Source organism: Crinia signifera, chromosome 3, assembly GCF_055691185.1.
Source record: "Crinia signifera chromosome 3, ASM5569118v1, whole genome shotgun sequence".
Lineage (NCBI taxonomy): Eukaryota > Metazoa > Chordata > Amphibia > Anura > Myobatrachidae > Crinia > Crinia signifera.
In genome coordinates, this window is record NC_139219.1 from 199,863,507 (window position 1) to 199,877,472 (window position 13,966).

At 41.3% G+C, this 13,966-nt stretch overlaps 1 protein-coding gene across 1 annotated transcript in view; it reads left to right on the plus strand.

The window, feature by feature from the left end:
- The window catches only part of COL9A1 (collagen type IX alpha 1 chain), a 162,908-nt gene that overhangs the window by 138,973 nt on the left and 9,969 nt on the right, over positions 1–13,966 (plus strand). Inside the window, exons 31-35 of the mRNA XM_083174961.1 lie at positions 6,291–6,326; positions 6,427–6,471; positions 8,287–8,319; positions 10,004–10,150; positions 11,455–11,509. Of these exons, the coding sequence (XP_083031087.1) occupies positions 6,291–6,326; positions 6,427–6,471; positions 8,287–8,319; positions 10,004–10,150; positions 11,455–11,509 (316 nt within the window). The remainder of the gene's footprint in view (positions 1–6,290; positions 6,327–6,426; positions 6,472–8,286; positions 8,320–10,003; positions 10,151–11,454; positions 11,510–13,966) is intronic.

The window sequence follows — 13,966 nt, forward strand, 5'->3', positions numbered from 1 at the left end:
CTTATTCTGATTCGCGCGGTACGGCCCGCGTGCAGCCGTACCGCCGATGTTTTCCGTCTGCACATGCGCAGAGGTCAATCTGCGCATGTGCAGGCGAATTCGCCGCACATAACGTTACTACGCCGCAAAGGGGGCGTATAGGGGAGTGAGGGGCTTCATGCCCTCATTTCCCTATGTATACGCCCCGCGTTTCATGGGCGTTCCCATGCAAACGCGGGGCGTACGCATGCTAATGAGGGCATGACGCAACTCATGGGGGCGGAAAGCTGACGTCGCCGGATGTCAGCTTTCAGCCCCCATACAAGCTACCACACGGACGATTGTCCGTGTGGTCTCAGCTTGCGGGAGCTGCCGCGGCGTGCGGACCTGCCTTCGATGGTCGACGACCATCGAATGCAGGGGGCAGCTCCCACCATGGTGGAGGCGTAGCCTCCACCATTTTTATGCGGATCGCCAGCCGTCCGTGTACGGACGGCCGTGGCGATCCGTAGGGTGGGCGGGGATTCGTCTGGTGCGGTCGGAGCCGCATATGCGGCTCGACCGCACCAACCAGAATAAGGGCCCTAGTGAGATTTCAAGGGACTCAGCTGGATAATTACAAGAGCGATACAGCCCTTAATGATGGAAATACTGGTGTCAGCCTCTGAAATCCAAAGCCATAACTTGAGGTATAAGAGGTATGCAGTTTCACCACCTGGCCTGCCATCCTCAGTAATGGCTCAAAGCAGTTATTCCATGTTCTGACAGAAGGTATAGCCACAACTGAAGGGAACCAACATATGAGGTATTAATAACCAACTAAATATTCAGAAGGTAAAATAAAATAGTAGACCAGGGCAGCAGTGTAGCAGTGAGCCTATGTAGGAGTGTCATGCATCGAATGTAAAGTTAAGCAGAACATTGAATATCATAATGAGTGGAAGGTGCAGGTACAGTAGCAGGGGAACAGAAGGTATCAGTAATAAACATCAGGGCAACAATGGGAGCATATCAGGGAGGAGAAGTAAAGCACTGTATCCCGAGCCAAGGCAAGGAAAGCCATGCAAGACTAGTTCCATAGCAATAGAGAAGAAGCTTTTTCAGGACAGTAGCAAAAGACCAGCCTCCAAGATGGCTGCAGCAAACAGAAAACTTGAACAATGGAGGCTATTTCACTGGGACATAACTAGAGGGCAGCAGCAGTTCACAGCAGCTAAGAGGAGGAAGCTCATGATTAGGAGCCAGCTCCCAGTGGGGAAAGATAATCATTTGGTAAAGATTATTGGTATTTGAGTATAAGAATAAATCAGCAAGTTACATTGTCCATTGTAGAGAAAAGAGACATGCCGTTTCTAGATGTGGACGGTGAAGATGTTGTTTAGTGATTGTTAAGCTGATTTTCTTTGGTTTTCTAAATTATTCACTTGGTAAGTATGTTAAAATTACAGCCACCCCCAGCAATTGCATCCCACCATACATTATGTATACTTAGTGTTGTTGTTCTTTGTATTTAATATGTCAAAACCATTTTACTTACTACAAACACACAGTATTAGACAAATATCCCACAGAGATTTGTTCTGGTGAATATGTTTACATAGCAATCCGACTAAGCTAAACTTAAAAACTAACCTGTCATGGCTTAGTGGTGAAGGAGTTTAATTAGGAGATCCAAACGCCTTCCACATTTAGAACAGCAATATTATGTAATATGTGAAAGCGCTAGCAGCAATTAATAAATAATGAGCTTAGATGCTGTGTCTGTGACAGATTTTCTATTACCTTAGTTAAAATTCTAATGTTGAATAGAAAAGTTGCTACGATTTGTGTGTACAGTATCTAATGCCAAATGGGCATGGAGCAGGGCCTACTATGTGCCGCCGCATGGGGTGTAATTAATGCCACTGCAGTCCTGCATTGTGCAGTTTGCTACTTTCCTTATGTCCTGCATCATGATGATCCCCACAACAACATGTTCTTTCTGCATTGTGCAGTACGCCCCCTCCCCAACTGTATGTCCTGTATTTTTCTGTCTGATCCTTCCCCATCAGTATGTCCTGCATTGTGCTGCTCCCATCTGTATGTCCTGCAATCTGTCCATCATCCTCCCCTCCTCTGTCTCGCCTTGTTATTCCACCCACCCCATCAGCATGTACTGTATTGTGCTGTATGCCCCCTCCGCATCTGTGTGTCCTGCTTTGTGCTGTCTGCCCCGCTACCATCTATATGTCTTGCATTGTACAGTCTACCGCTCTCTATTAGTATGTCATTGTGCTGCCCCCATCCCCCCATCAGTATGTCCTGGAATTTGTTGTGTGCCCCCTCCCCATCTGTATATCGCTCCACATCTGTATGCCTCATCTCCATCTGTATGTCCTGCTTTGTGCATTGTGCTGTTTGCCCCCCTACTATCTATATGTCCTGCATTGTACAGTCTACCCTTCTCTATTAGTATGTCATTGTGCTGCCCCCCATCAGTATGTCTGGAAATGTGTTGTGCGCCCCCTCCCCATCTGTATATCACCTCCACATCTGTCTGCCTCATCTCCATCTGTATGTCCTGCATTGATCTGCCCCATCTATATTTCCTGCATTGTGTTGTCCAACCTTCGCCATATGTATGCCTGCTTCACAACTGTCCTCCTCTTCATCCACATGTGTATGCCCTGCATTGTGATGTCCTCCCTCTCCTTATCAACATTCCCTGCATTGTGTTCTCCACCTTTTTCCCAATTAGTGTGTCCTGCATTGTGCTGCCCCCCATCTGTATGTTCTGCATTGTGTTGTCCACCCTTTCCCCAATAATATATCCTGCATTGTGCTGGTCTTCATTGGTATGTCCTGCATTGTGCTGACTACCCCATCTCCATCAGTTTGTCCTGCATTGTGTTCTCCCTCATTAGTATGTCCTGAAATTTGTTGTCCACTCATGTCCCTTTTTTATATATACACCCAAGCTGTCTACCCATCCCCAGCTGTTTGTCCTGCATTTATCTTTCCCTATATATATGTCCTGCATTGTGTTGTCTGCCCCCTCTACATCTGTATGCCCAGTTCACATCTGTCCAACTTATCCACATCTTTATGTCCTGCATGGTGTTGTCTGCCCTCTCCCCATTAGTATATCTTAGATTGTATTGGCCCCCATTGGTATGCCCTGAATTGAGCCCTCCCCCTTCATATTTGTATGTCCTGCTGGACAACACGTCCAGCCCCATCCTGTTAGCATAACATGCATTGTGCTCACCTCATTGGTATGTCTTGCATTGTGCTGCCCCCATCGGTATGTCTTGCATTGTGTTGACCATCCCTTCCCCATCAGTATATCCTGCATTGTGCTAACTGTCATTGGTATGTCCTGCACCGTACTGTCCATCAGTCTGTCCCATGTTGTTTTAACCCCTTCTGTATGTCCTGCAATGTACTGTCATGTATGATCTATATTTTCAATGCTGGTCATTGAATAATGGGGTCTGGGCCATGATGACGCAATTGCGAGTCCACGCCAATGCACCTCCACCCATGATGAGGCAATGCCCACTCCCTGGTCCTCCCCCATGGGCCAGGTAGAAAGTAGGTATATATGCTTTACCTTCCATATTGCTGGTATTCCATTGCACTGTGAATTACATTTATACTGTATCCAGCAGCTCTTGGAATGATTATTGGGGCCCCCTGCTGTTCATCTTCTGTAAAGACGTAGCATTATTCACTGATTATTATTATCCTTTATTTATGTGGCATCACAAGAGCTGTGCAGCACCTAAAAAAAAATACTTAAACAAGTAAACAAGAAAACAGAGACTTATAGAGACTTACAGTTCAAGACCATGCCGGACAAGTACATGGTATAGAAACATTGCTGCATCAGCTGTCATGGCACCAATATAAGCATCAGGCAGGCAGAAACTGAGGTTTAGGTGTCGTCGTAAGGAGTAGAAGATAGTCTAAGTAGGGAAAAACATATGAGGAGGATATGGCTTGGCCTGGCTTGGGAGAGCTTACATTCTATAGTGGAGGGTCATAGCAGTAATTTATGACAGAAATCATGGCTGAAGCTAGGATTTCTATCACCCAGGTCACGGTGCAAGGCGGTAATTTCTTTCCCCTCCAACTATCTCCCTGCATGCATGTATGGGAATCACATTTAGCATCCGAGGCATGCAACCCCTAGCCCCAACCCCATGTGCGGAACTGCAGAAATGATTCTGTTTAAAGCATCACAGCTAATAGTCTGTTGTTTAGTTGATGTCAGATCACATGATCTCTGTATTAGTTTGTTTCTTTCCTGTTTATTTGCCTTCATTTGTTTAATTTTCTATTACCATTTCAAACTATCATTAAGTGTCATCTATGCAACTGCGAGGGATTTGTAATGAAATTACTTTTGTTTGATTTATACAATTTAGACTGTTGTAGCTTAAATCCAGCTCTGGCAATTTCTGACTGCACTGATTAGTAAGCACATGTTTAGAACATCTCCTTATAATTGCAGGATGCTTGAAATATTTTCAGAGTAGTTTTGCTCCTGGGATTTAATCCATTCATCTCAACTGATTCTTCTGAAATTCCCCATCTCCTTCTCAATTTGTGTTTATTTACACACAGAAATGAGAAAAGGCAATTTAGCGCACAGAAAACACACTGTCTAGAAATTTGCATAAATATATATCACCCAGTATATGAAATGCAGCAGTCTGTTACGCATCATTCAGCATTTAAAAAAACATGTGCTTACAGTATATCGCTTTTTAAATTCTACATGCTAAATCAGTGGTTCCCAAATTTGGGGGAAGATTTATTACGCTTGGTGAAGTGATAAAGTGGTTGGTACTTTACCACCGGCCAATCAGCTCCTAATTGTCATGTTTGAAAAATGATAGTTAAGAGCTGATTGGCTGGTGATAAAGTTCCAGCCACTTTATCACTTCATTGAGCTTAATAAAGCTGCCCCTTGGTCCACAAGGACCCCCAATAGTGCATATTCTCCAGGGCTCCTGACATAGGGCCAGATGTACTACACCTTGAAAAGTGATAAAATGGAGAGTGAAAAAACACCAACCAATCAGCACCTTACTGACATTTACTCAAACGTAGCCTGTGGCTTGCCAGCTGATTGGCTGGTACTTTATCAGTCTCCAGTTTATCACTTTTCAAGGCTTAGTACATCTGGCCCATAATTATATATATATATATATATATATATATATATATATATATATATATATATATATATATATATATACAGGTTGAGTATCCCGTATCCAAAATGCTCGGGACCAGGAGAATTTTATATAACGGATTATTCCGTATTTCGGAATATTTTAATATTTCAATGATGTATTTTGAAGTATCTTGCATGTATGCTGTATAAACACATAATATACACACAAATATATTTTATTACCACATAAAATACACACAAATATATTTTAATTGTTCAAAAAACAAGGTTTCAAAACGTGAAACAAAATGTGTGTACTATCTCAGCACTGAATTTGAATGCCAAGCAATCATTGTCTTGCACATATATAGTGCCAGTTACATATCATGTCCCCAGTGATGCTGTTACAAATGTCCCCAGTGAGTTTCTAGCAAAAAAAAATTTTTTTTTCACTTTCTGGAATGTCCGTATTTCGGAATAATTCGGATAACGGATATTCGGATACGGGATACTCGACCTGTATATATATATATAAATAAAATTAGCTCTAAAAGTGGATCTTTTAAATGTCAGTGAGTAATAAATTCACCTGTGCACCTGCCACTGACCTTGAAAATGTGAACTATTGGGGTTCCTTGAGGACCAATTTTGGAGACCACTGCTGTAAATTGTGTAAATGTATTGAAATGTGGGCGGTCCTATGATGAAATGATTATGTACAATTTGGATACAATTGGAAGGCCAGATTTGAGAATTGATCACAAAAGCTTGAGTATTACTGTATGTGGCAGCATCATTTCCTGTAATATATTTATTGTATAAAACCCTATTGTTACATATTCTAAAGCTTCAAAATCATATCTTGTGCAGTGTGTTATGGGGTAGTTAAAGTCATATGGGGCAATTAAGTTAGAAGTCTGGGGTCAAAACGCTGATACCTTGAGACAGCTACAGCAGCATCGTACACAGTACCTTGCACACAGTAGAATGTTAAAAGTTTACCTCTTTTAGTGTTATAATCTGTAAAGTATCAAATATAAGCTATAAGTAGTCTGTGGCACATTCTTCAATATTATTAGTTTTCATGGATTCTAATTAATTTAATTGAATGTGTCAACATTTATTCTCTCTAATTTGTGTTCTTTAGGGTGGAGTGGGTGAGAATGGACCTAAAGGTGAGCAGGTAAGTTCAACGCGCTATAAATGTTGGGTTGTTACATAGTTATGTGTTTATGCACAGAAAATATTATATAAGCATTTTAACTGTATTCTGTGCATTTCAGGGTGGTGCTGGAGAAGAAGGATTTGGCGGAGAAAAGGGTGAACAAGTAAGAGATCTGTACTTGTTATTCATGCTGTGTGGGATATTTGGCCATTACAAGGAGAGACTGTTAACAGGACTATTTCGAATAATAGCAAACAATAAGTGAGAGAGGATTTCACACTTTAATACACCTATACAATTAAAACAGAGCGTATGCAGCCTTATAATATCTTCCAATTTCTAGACATTATAATGTATATATATGGCACCCCACTGTCGCCTGACCTAAGTGTGAGTGCGGTCACACAACTGGAATATAAAGAAAATCAGAGCAACCTATTTTTTTGCTTTATACCTACATGAAGGCAATCTCTCTCCCATGCTTTGCCATGGCAAAGGTATAGAAAATGCAGAATTATCATGTGATCCTAATAGTGTTTTCCTATTACTATCCACAGTCATAGTTTGTGTACTGTGTGAATAGATCTGTGTGAATAGATCAGATGAATATCCAGTTCTGCTGTTGATCAGGACTGCTGGTCATGTGAAGTCCATATGAACAATAATGCGAGGCCAGTGCTTTTTTTTTAAATGAATACATTAGCATCCATAATGATACTGCTGTTCATGTACATGACTTTTCTCTACTTTATTCTTTTTAATCACACCAATCAAATCAATGTATCTATTAAAGCAATGTGTTGGATGCCACAAATTTTATTTGTATTTACTTTGCATTTCCGCTTTTCAATTTAGAAAAAAATATCCCCACTTTACCTTTAAAGGCCCCCATACACTACAGTGATTTGGGCCGATTTTACCCATCTCGATAGACCCGGCCGAGAAATCGTCCCAAATTGGATATGTATGACATGCCATCGGGTCCTGTGCGCGGTCCTGTGTGCATTGGAAATGAGTTAGAGGTCAGTCCTGAATGCAGGTCCGACCTCCGACTTCGATCCCCCTCCCAGCAGCGAATAACAGGGGTCTCTTGTGATACATCACATGTGAAAGGACCGCTTGCAATGTATTGCATGCGATCCTGCCACCCGGGAAATCACTAGCAGCTTGCGGGGGATCGGATGGCCACCCACTGCTGCGATATATGCATAGGCGTGCGCAGCACATTTTATTAGGGGGTGCACTGTCAAAGCGGTGTGCCTAGCACCACCTATTGGGAATGTCTAACACCGCCATTGGGTCTTTCTAACACCGCCAATCAGGCAAGCACTCACTACAATATAAAACGTCTCTCAGCCACACCATAATCTCCTGCCTATTTCAGTTTTCTTCTAATTACTCTGTGTAACAGTACATGCAAATAAAGTCAAAATCATATCTGGATGACACAGATATGTAGTGATATGACAATGGTGTAATGCAATTAATAATGCAAAACACGCAGATTTTAATGGAATACAGGTCTAAAAAGCAATAGTCTTTGGTATTACTAGCAGCAATAAGTGTGGGGGTGGGGGCACAGCATTAGGGGGTGCCTGTGCACCCTTAATACTCAATCTGTGCACGCCTATGGATATATGGCCAGCATAAGTATTCACAATCTTTTTTTTTGTGAACAAGCTTTACTTCCAGTGTTCCTGGTCTACTAGAGGGTTAATAATACCGTTGCTTATGCAGTATTTGTTAAAAAATAATAAATAAAATACAACCATGTTGCATTATATGCAGGTGCAGTAGGTACTGCAGTAGTTATATTGCATTATAACATCTACCACAGCTAGGATGCTAGAATTCAACATATCATACTGTATGTAATATCTGCAATTACCAAACACTACTATTACTTGATTAACTTAATTTACAAAGCTTGTAGAAGTAAATGTTACATATTGTTTTAATTATATAAACTTTTTTTTAGGGAGATGTGGGAAATCAAGGACCAAAAGGATCTGTAAGTATAAATTATTTAAAACACATCTAAAAATTGTTATTTTCTTAAATTTAACTATTTATATTTATCTTGTAAATATCAGCTTCATGAAAAAAATGCACACAGTGTATTTAATATGTTTGAAACTATAAGTTATTAAAGTATTTGCACATATTTTTAGAAAAGACTTATGAAGTTATAATTATCATAGCCTGAATATAGTGTTCTGGGCTCTCCATCTGTTTGTAAAGGGAAATCATTTAACATTTTACACAATGCTGTAATTAGTGACCTAAATACATCTAAATATATTTTTTCACACACATCCTCCATATCCCAAATACAGAAATACTATATCTAGACATTCCATTTAATTGTATTTAAATATGGCAAGTTTGTGCACCTAGCAAACTGATTATATAGGTAAAATGTATTTAAATTTAGGACAACTTTTTTTTCCCCATGTGCATACTGGGGCTCATGTAGAGGGGTGCCATTTACCCAACGTCAGGATCCCGGCTGTTAGAACACCGACAGACCAGTTATTCTCCCTAGTGGAGGTGCACAACCCCCATAGAGAGAGAATAGAATAGGTGGCGAGCGTAGCTTTGTTGTGCTCGCCATGCTGTCTGAATCTGGCCAGTCGGGATCCCAACGTCGGGCTAATGACTGTCAGGATCACGACTGTCGGAACCCTATACCACACCCATGTAGAGTTGGATGTAACTTTGCTTTGCCTTTCTGCACTACACATATTCCTGTATGCAAAGGTTGTTGATATGGGGGCTTACTAATGAGTCGGTAATGGGTTTAAGTAAGGGGTCTGCCATGGGTAGGGAAAAGCATCCACCTGTCACCATGCGTCTCTACCACCTAGTAGTTTTCATTTATATTTTAGGTGGGTGGGTGTGGCACAACCTTATGATTTTGCCAAGCCTTCCTATCATTACTTATTATCATTATTGTATAACTGTATAAGTACATTCTGCAATGTATAAGTGAAATAGTTAATACAACTGTCATCCGTATCTATCCCGTGCTCATTCTGCCTCCTGTCTGTGCCCACCAAGCTCTTACTGTCAGAATTTCCGCCCAATGTCCTTCTAACAACAGCAGTCAAAATGAATGTGATCTAGTGCATATCAATGCGCATGCTGCATTTGGGGTAGGTAGCAGGTGCTCTGGCTCCGTCTGTAGTGTCATGGTGTTAACCCCATGAGATCTACGGATGCTGCCCATTCAGGAGAAAACTAATTCTCCAGGTAGATTTCTGGACTGCCCATAGAAATACCTGACCGAACACCTATTTTCACCCTTTAAATCTTATTTAAATCGCCAATCTTGATTTAAAAAATAAAATAAAAAATTGTGTTAGTAAAAGGGCTGAAACTAGGATTTTTGTCAACTGGGGCAAGGCAGTAATTTGGCTCTGTGTCCACTTCCCCTGCATGATGTACCTATGGTTATCACATCCAGCACTCAGGGCATGTGCCTCTCTAGCCCCCCCCCCCCATTTCTGTCCCTGACATACTTAGCTCCTCCCATCAAGTGCACTCCTGCATCTTGACTCAGAGATCCATGGATTCCATTAATTAAAGTGTCCTGTAAAAAATGGGTGCACAACAAAAATGGCATTGTATTGCACTTCCATAAATAACCCTTTGTCTAAATCTACATGCACTGAAACTTATTGTTCTATACTTAGACTGGAAGTCCTGGTGAGCCTGGTAATCGTGGACCAGAAGGAAGTCGGGGTCAACCAGGTGTAGAAGGTCCTCAAGGTTCAGCTGGTCCTCGTGGTATGCAGGGTGAACAAGGTGCACCTGGCTTGCCAGGAAGCCAAGGCCCTGCAGTAAGTCATTAATTATTTCATATGTGTTTGTTCAATATACTGCATCTGTAAAGTCTTGTACTTACTGCTGTATATACATAGAAAATTACCCAGATCCTTTACTTCTGTTGCCTACAGCTATGTATTTAGTTATATATTTAAGTTACCTCTAAATCTGTATCTTACAAATCTCTATCTATCACTATATATTTAATGACTTACTCCCAATTGCCCCCACACACACCACGGTACTCTGTAAATGGCAATGTCCCATGAAAATCGGGACATTTGGTATGGGTGTGGATCGTTTGGTCTACAACAACTAGGTCGACAAGCATTAGGACGACACCACTAGGTCAACAGGTAGCAAGGTTGACATGGGTCTAGGATGACATGGATCTAGGTTGACATGGGTCTAGGTTGACATGGGTCTAGGTTGACATGGGTCAAGGTCGACATGGATCTAGGTCGACATGGATCTAGGTCGACAGGACATTAGGTCAACACAAGCATTAGGTCGATATGGGCAAGGTCGACAGTCAAAAGGTCGACATGGGGTTTTTCTCTGTTTTTTTTACCCGGATGTAAACACTGTCGAAATGGACACAGTTTGAAGTGCTCCGCATCCCCTCACTTCGCTATGCTTTGGGCACGGTGCCTCATTACACGCTGCACACTATTTTATTCACCCACCACGCCCTAGTGGATGGTAGGGCATGAAATACCGCCTGTCGGCACATGTCGGCTAAAAAAAACATTTAAAAAATCCATGTCGACCTTTTGACTGTTGACCTTGCCCATGGCGACCTAATGCTTGTGTCGACCTAGACCCATGTCGACCTTGTTGCCTGTCTACCTAGTGGTGTCGACCCAATGCTTTTCGACCTAGTTGCTGTGGAAATAATGACCGTATCCCTTTGGTACATGTAGGTGTTACCTGTTCTATCTAACACTGTGTATTGAAAGCACACTTATATTATATTATATCATTTCTGATTCATACCCAATCATATATTTACATACTTAATAATCTTTGTTATCTAACTTTATGTAATTAATTGCATACTTATATTACCTCCATTTCTACCTCTTTCTATTTATGTACTGACCTTTCTTATCCTTATTCTTGGCATCTAGTCGCCTAATTCCATTACCTATGCCTACGTCTGTGTATCTTTCTTCTATTATCCAACTATTTTTGTATAATTACTGACTTCTGTCACCTCTATTACCTACTGCTGTGTATATAATTACCTACTTCTCCTATCTCCCTCTCTTTATATAATTATAACTCGTCTTTACAAATCATTTGTTTCTTTGCTTAGGGTAGAGAACCAACAGATCAGCACATTAAGCAAGTATGCATGAGAGTTTTGCAAGGTATGTTAAGACTCATTAACTTTTCATGTTGATCAGCATACCGAATAGTTTAGGTTGAAAAATGACAGGCAACAGTTATTTTAATATAAATAATTAATTCCATTATATATATAAAAATTAAGAGACTACATAGGGACAGTAAACTATAAATTCTAACATTTTCATACCTTTGAGGAGGTCATTTTGGTTGATTCGCTCCCCCAGCGCGTTCGCATGGGGGAACAATGTTTTTAATCTGTGCATACGCGTGATGAAGTATGCACATGTGCAGGGTCCCTGGGCGAACGGACTTGGCGACTTGCATAGTTGCTGATCCATTCACATGGACCCATGCTGGCCAGGGGCATGGGGTGGCAGAATCGGGTGTCGTCCATGGGACTGTCCAGCATTTCATGGACGTCCCCATGAAAATGCTAGGAGTTCCCATGGGATTGCATGGGGGGCATCATGTGACATCAGCCGCCGGCCTTGTCTTCGGCCAGAAACACGCAGTCTCCACTGACTTATATTTGCGTTGCCTGAAGAAATAATTTGATGGTCAGCGACGAACGAATGATTTCTCTGCCAGCGGGACATGTATGGGGATGTGTCTTCGTGACACATCCCCTCACATGGTTGCGAGGGGATACTATGGCTGCGGGGGGTGGCTATTTGGTGGGGCGGGCCCTCTGGGACTCTGTAAACAGAAGGCTTTTTCACCTCCCAGCTTACCAAGTCAACCAGAATCAGGGCCTGAGTGCCAAGTGAATTTATCAAAATCGGTGTAAAAATTTGCTAAGCCAACAATGTTATTCATCATATTGACATGTAACAATTTTTACTTGAATTTATATAACAAATGTGAGTGACGCTGAAATTTTTTAGCGGATATTTTGCACATCTCTCACAGAGATGTTGGTACTCAAAGGGTTAAGCATAAGCTATTTCAAATTATTTTACTTTCTGCGTATGTTGCTACTTCCGTGCTGGCTTCTCCAGTAGAGACATTTCTTAGTATTTACTTAAAGAGAACTGAGTAGTAGGGTAGATTTACTAAAGCTTCTAAAACAGATAAGTTGTAGTGTTGCCAATAGCTACCAATCAGATTCTGTCTATCATTTTTTTAGGATGCAATAGAGAAATGATAGCTAGAATTTGATTGGTTGTTATCGGCAACACCACAACATGTCTATTGTAGAAGCTTTAGTAAACCTCAACAATGGTGTTACCTATGGCATCAGCAAACATGCTTTCTTTATCAACAGAAAATGAAACATTGGATTGCTCCTTATCTATAGTTTTATAGACGTGTTATTCCTGTTTTGCAGAAAACAAAATCATGGGAGAATATTGTTTGTACAACAGAGACCCTCCGACATGACCTTCCATCAGGTACATGAGCCATGTCGTGTACTCTGAGCCTGGACTTCCCTATAATGTAGGATTGCCGTCACCTGTGTTGAACTAGTTAATTGATAATAAATCTGTTTCACCCCAGGTGACAGCAATCATAAAAGGGAAGCAGAGCATTTTGTACCTGATGGAAGGAGTCCTGTTGGAAGGTCTGCACAGGACACAAACGGACTTATACTTTATTACTAGTTTTCAATGTTCCGACTATCGAGAGTCGGAAAGTCCACTGATCGCCGAAATGGCCACGGATTGTCAGAAAACAGACGTGGATACGACAATCCAAGGCCGATTCCTTCGAAACAGATTTAACTTAAAAAAAAAAAGACAAAACTGATAGCCTTCAGTGCTGTCCGAAACGTCAGCATTGAATAGGCTAGTGCCACAGTTTGAATATCCCCCCCATAGACATACATGTTATCATGTATGTAGTATATGTGCTGGCTTGTTTCCCCAGGGTTTTAGTGTCCTGAGTGTATTTGGAGCCATGTGGCACCCGCAAATCAGAATAAGGCTTTGCATATTCCATCTAAACCCATCCTCGGACTCCCATTGGCTAGTTTCACAGGAGTCTTGGGGTGGGCTTAGGAATGTGTGAAACTTTATGCATGGTGCCAAATACATTCGGGGTATTGGATTCCTGGGGGAAAACAGCCAGCACATATATTACATACATAATAACATGTATGTTTACATACATTCCAGTTGTTTTATGTTTGTAGCTATATTATTTTGTGAAATGATGCTCTAACTTGCTCATTAAATTAAAGTAATCTGTTTGATATGAGGCGGTTCTATGATCAAGCTCTAGGAGTGGAACACATGGCATCGTATCTGGCCCACTGGGCAGGACTCTTTCAGTCTTCTCTGGGTACACGAATAAGGCACCAACCTAGGCAATACAGCTGACAGCAAAGTCCTGCCGGCAATCATTGTTTACCTATTTGTACTATTTTCTACCACATAAATATACAATACCTGTATGACTGTTAATATGCAGTTGGCTGACTACTGATTGGCTTATTTCATGTTAGCACTTATATGGGAATTAACCCTTCATACAGAGAA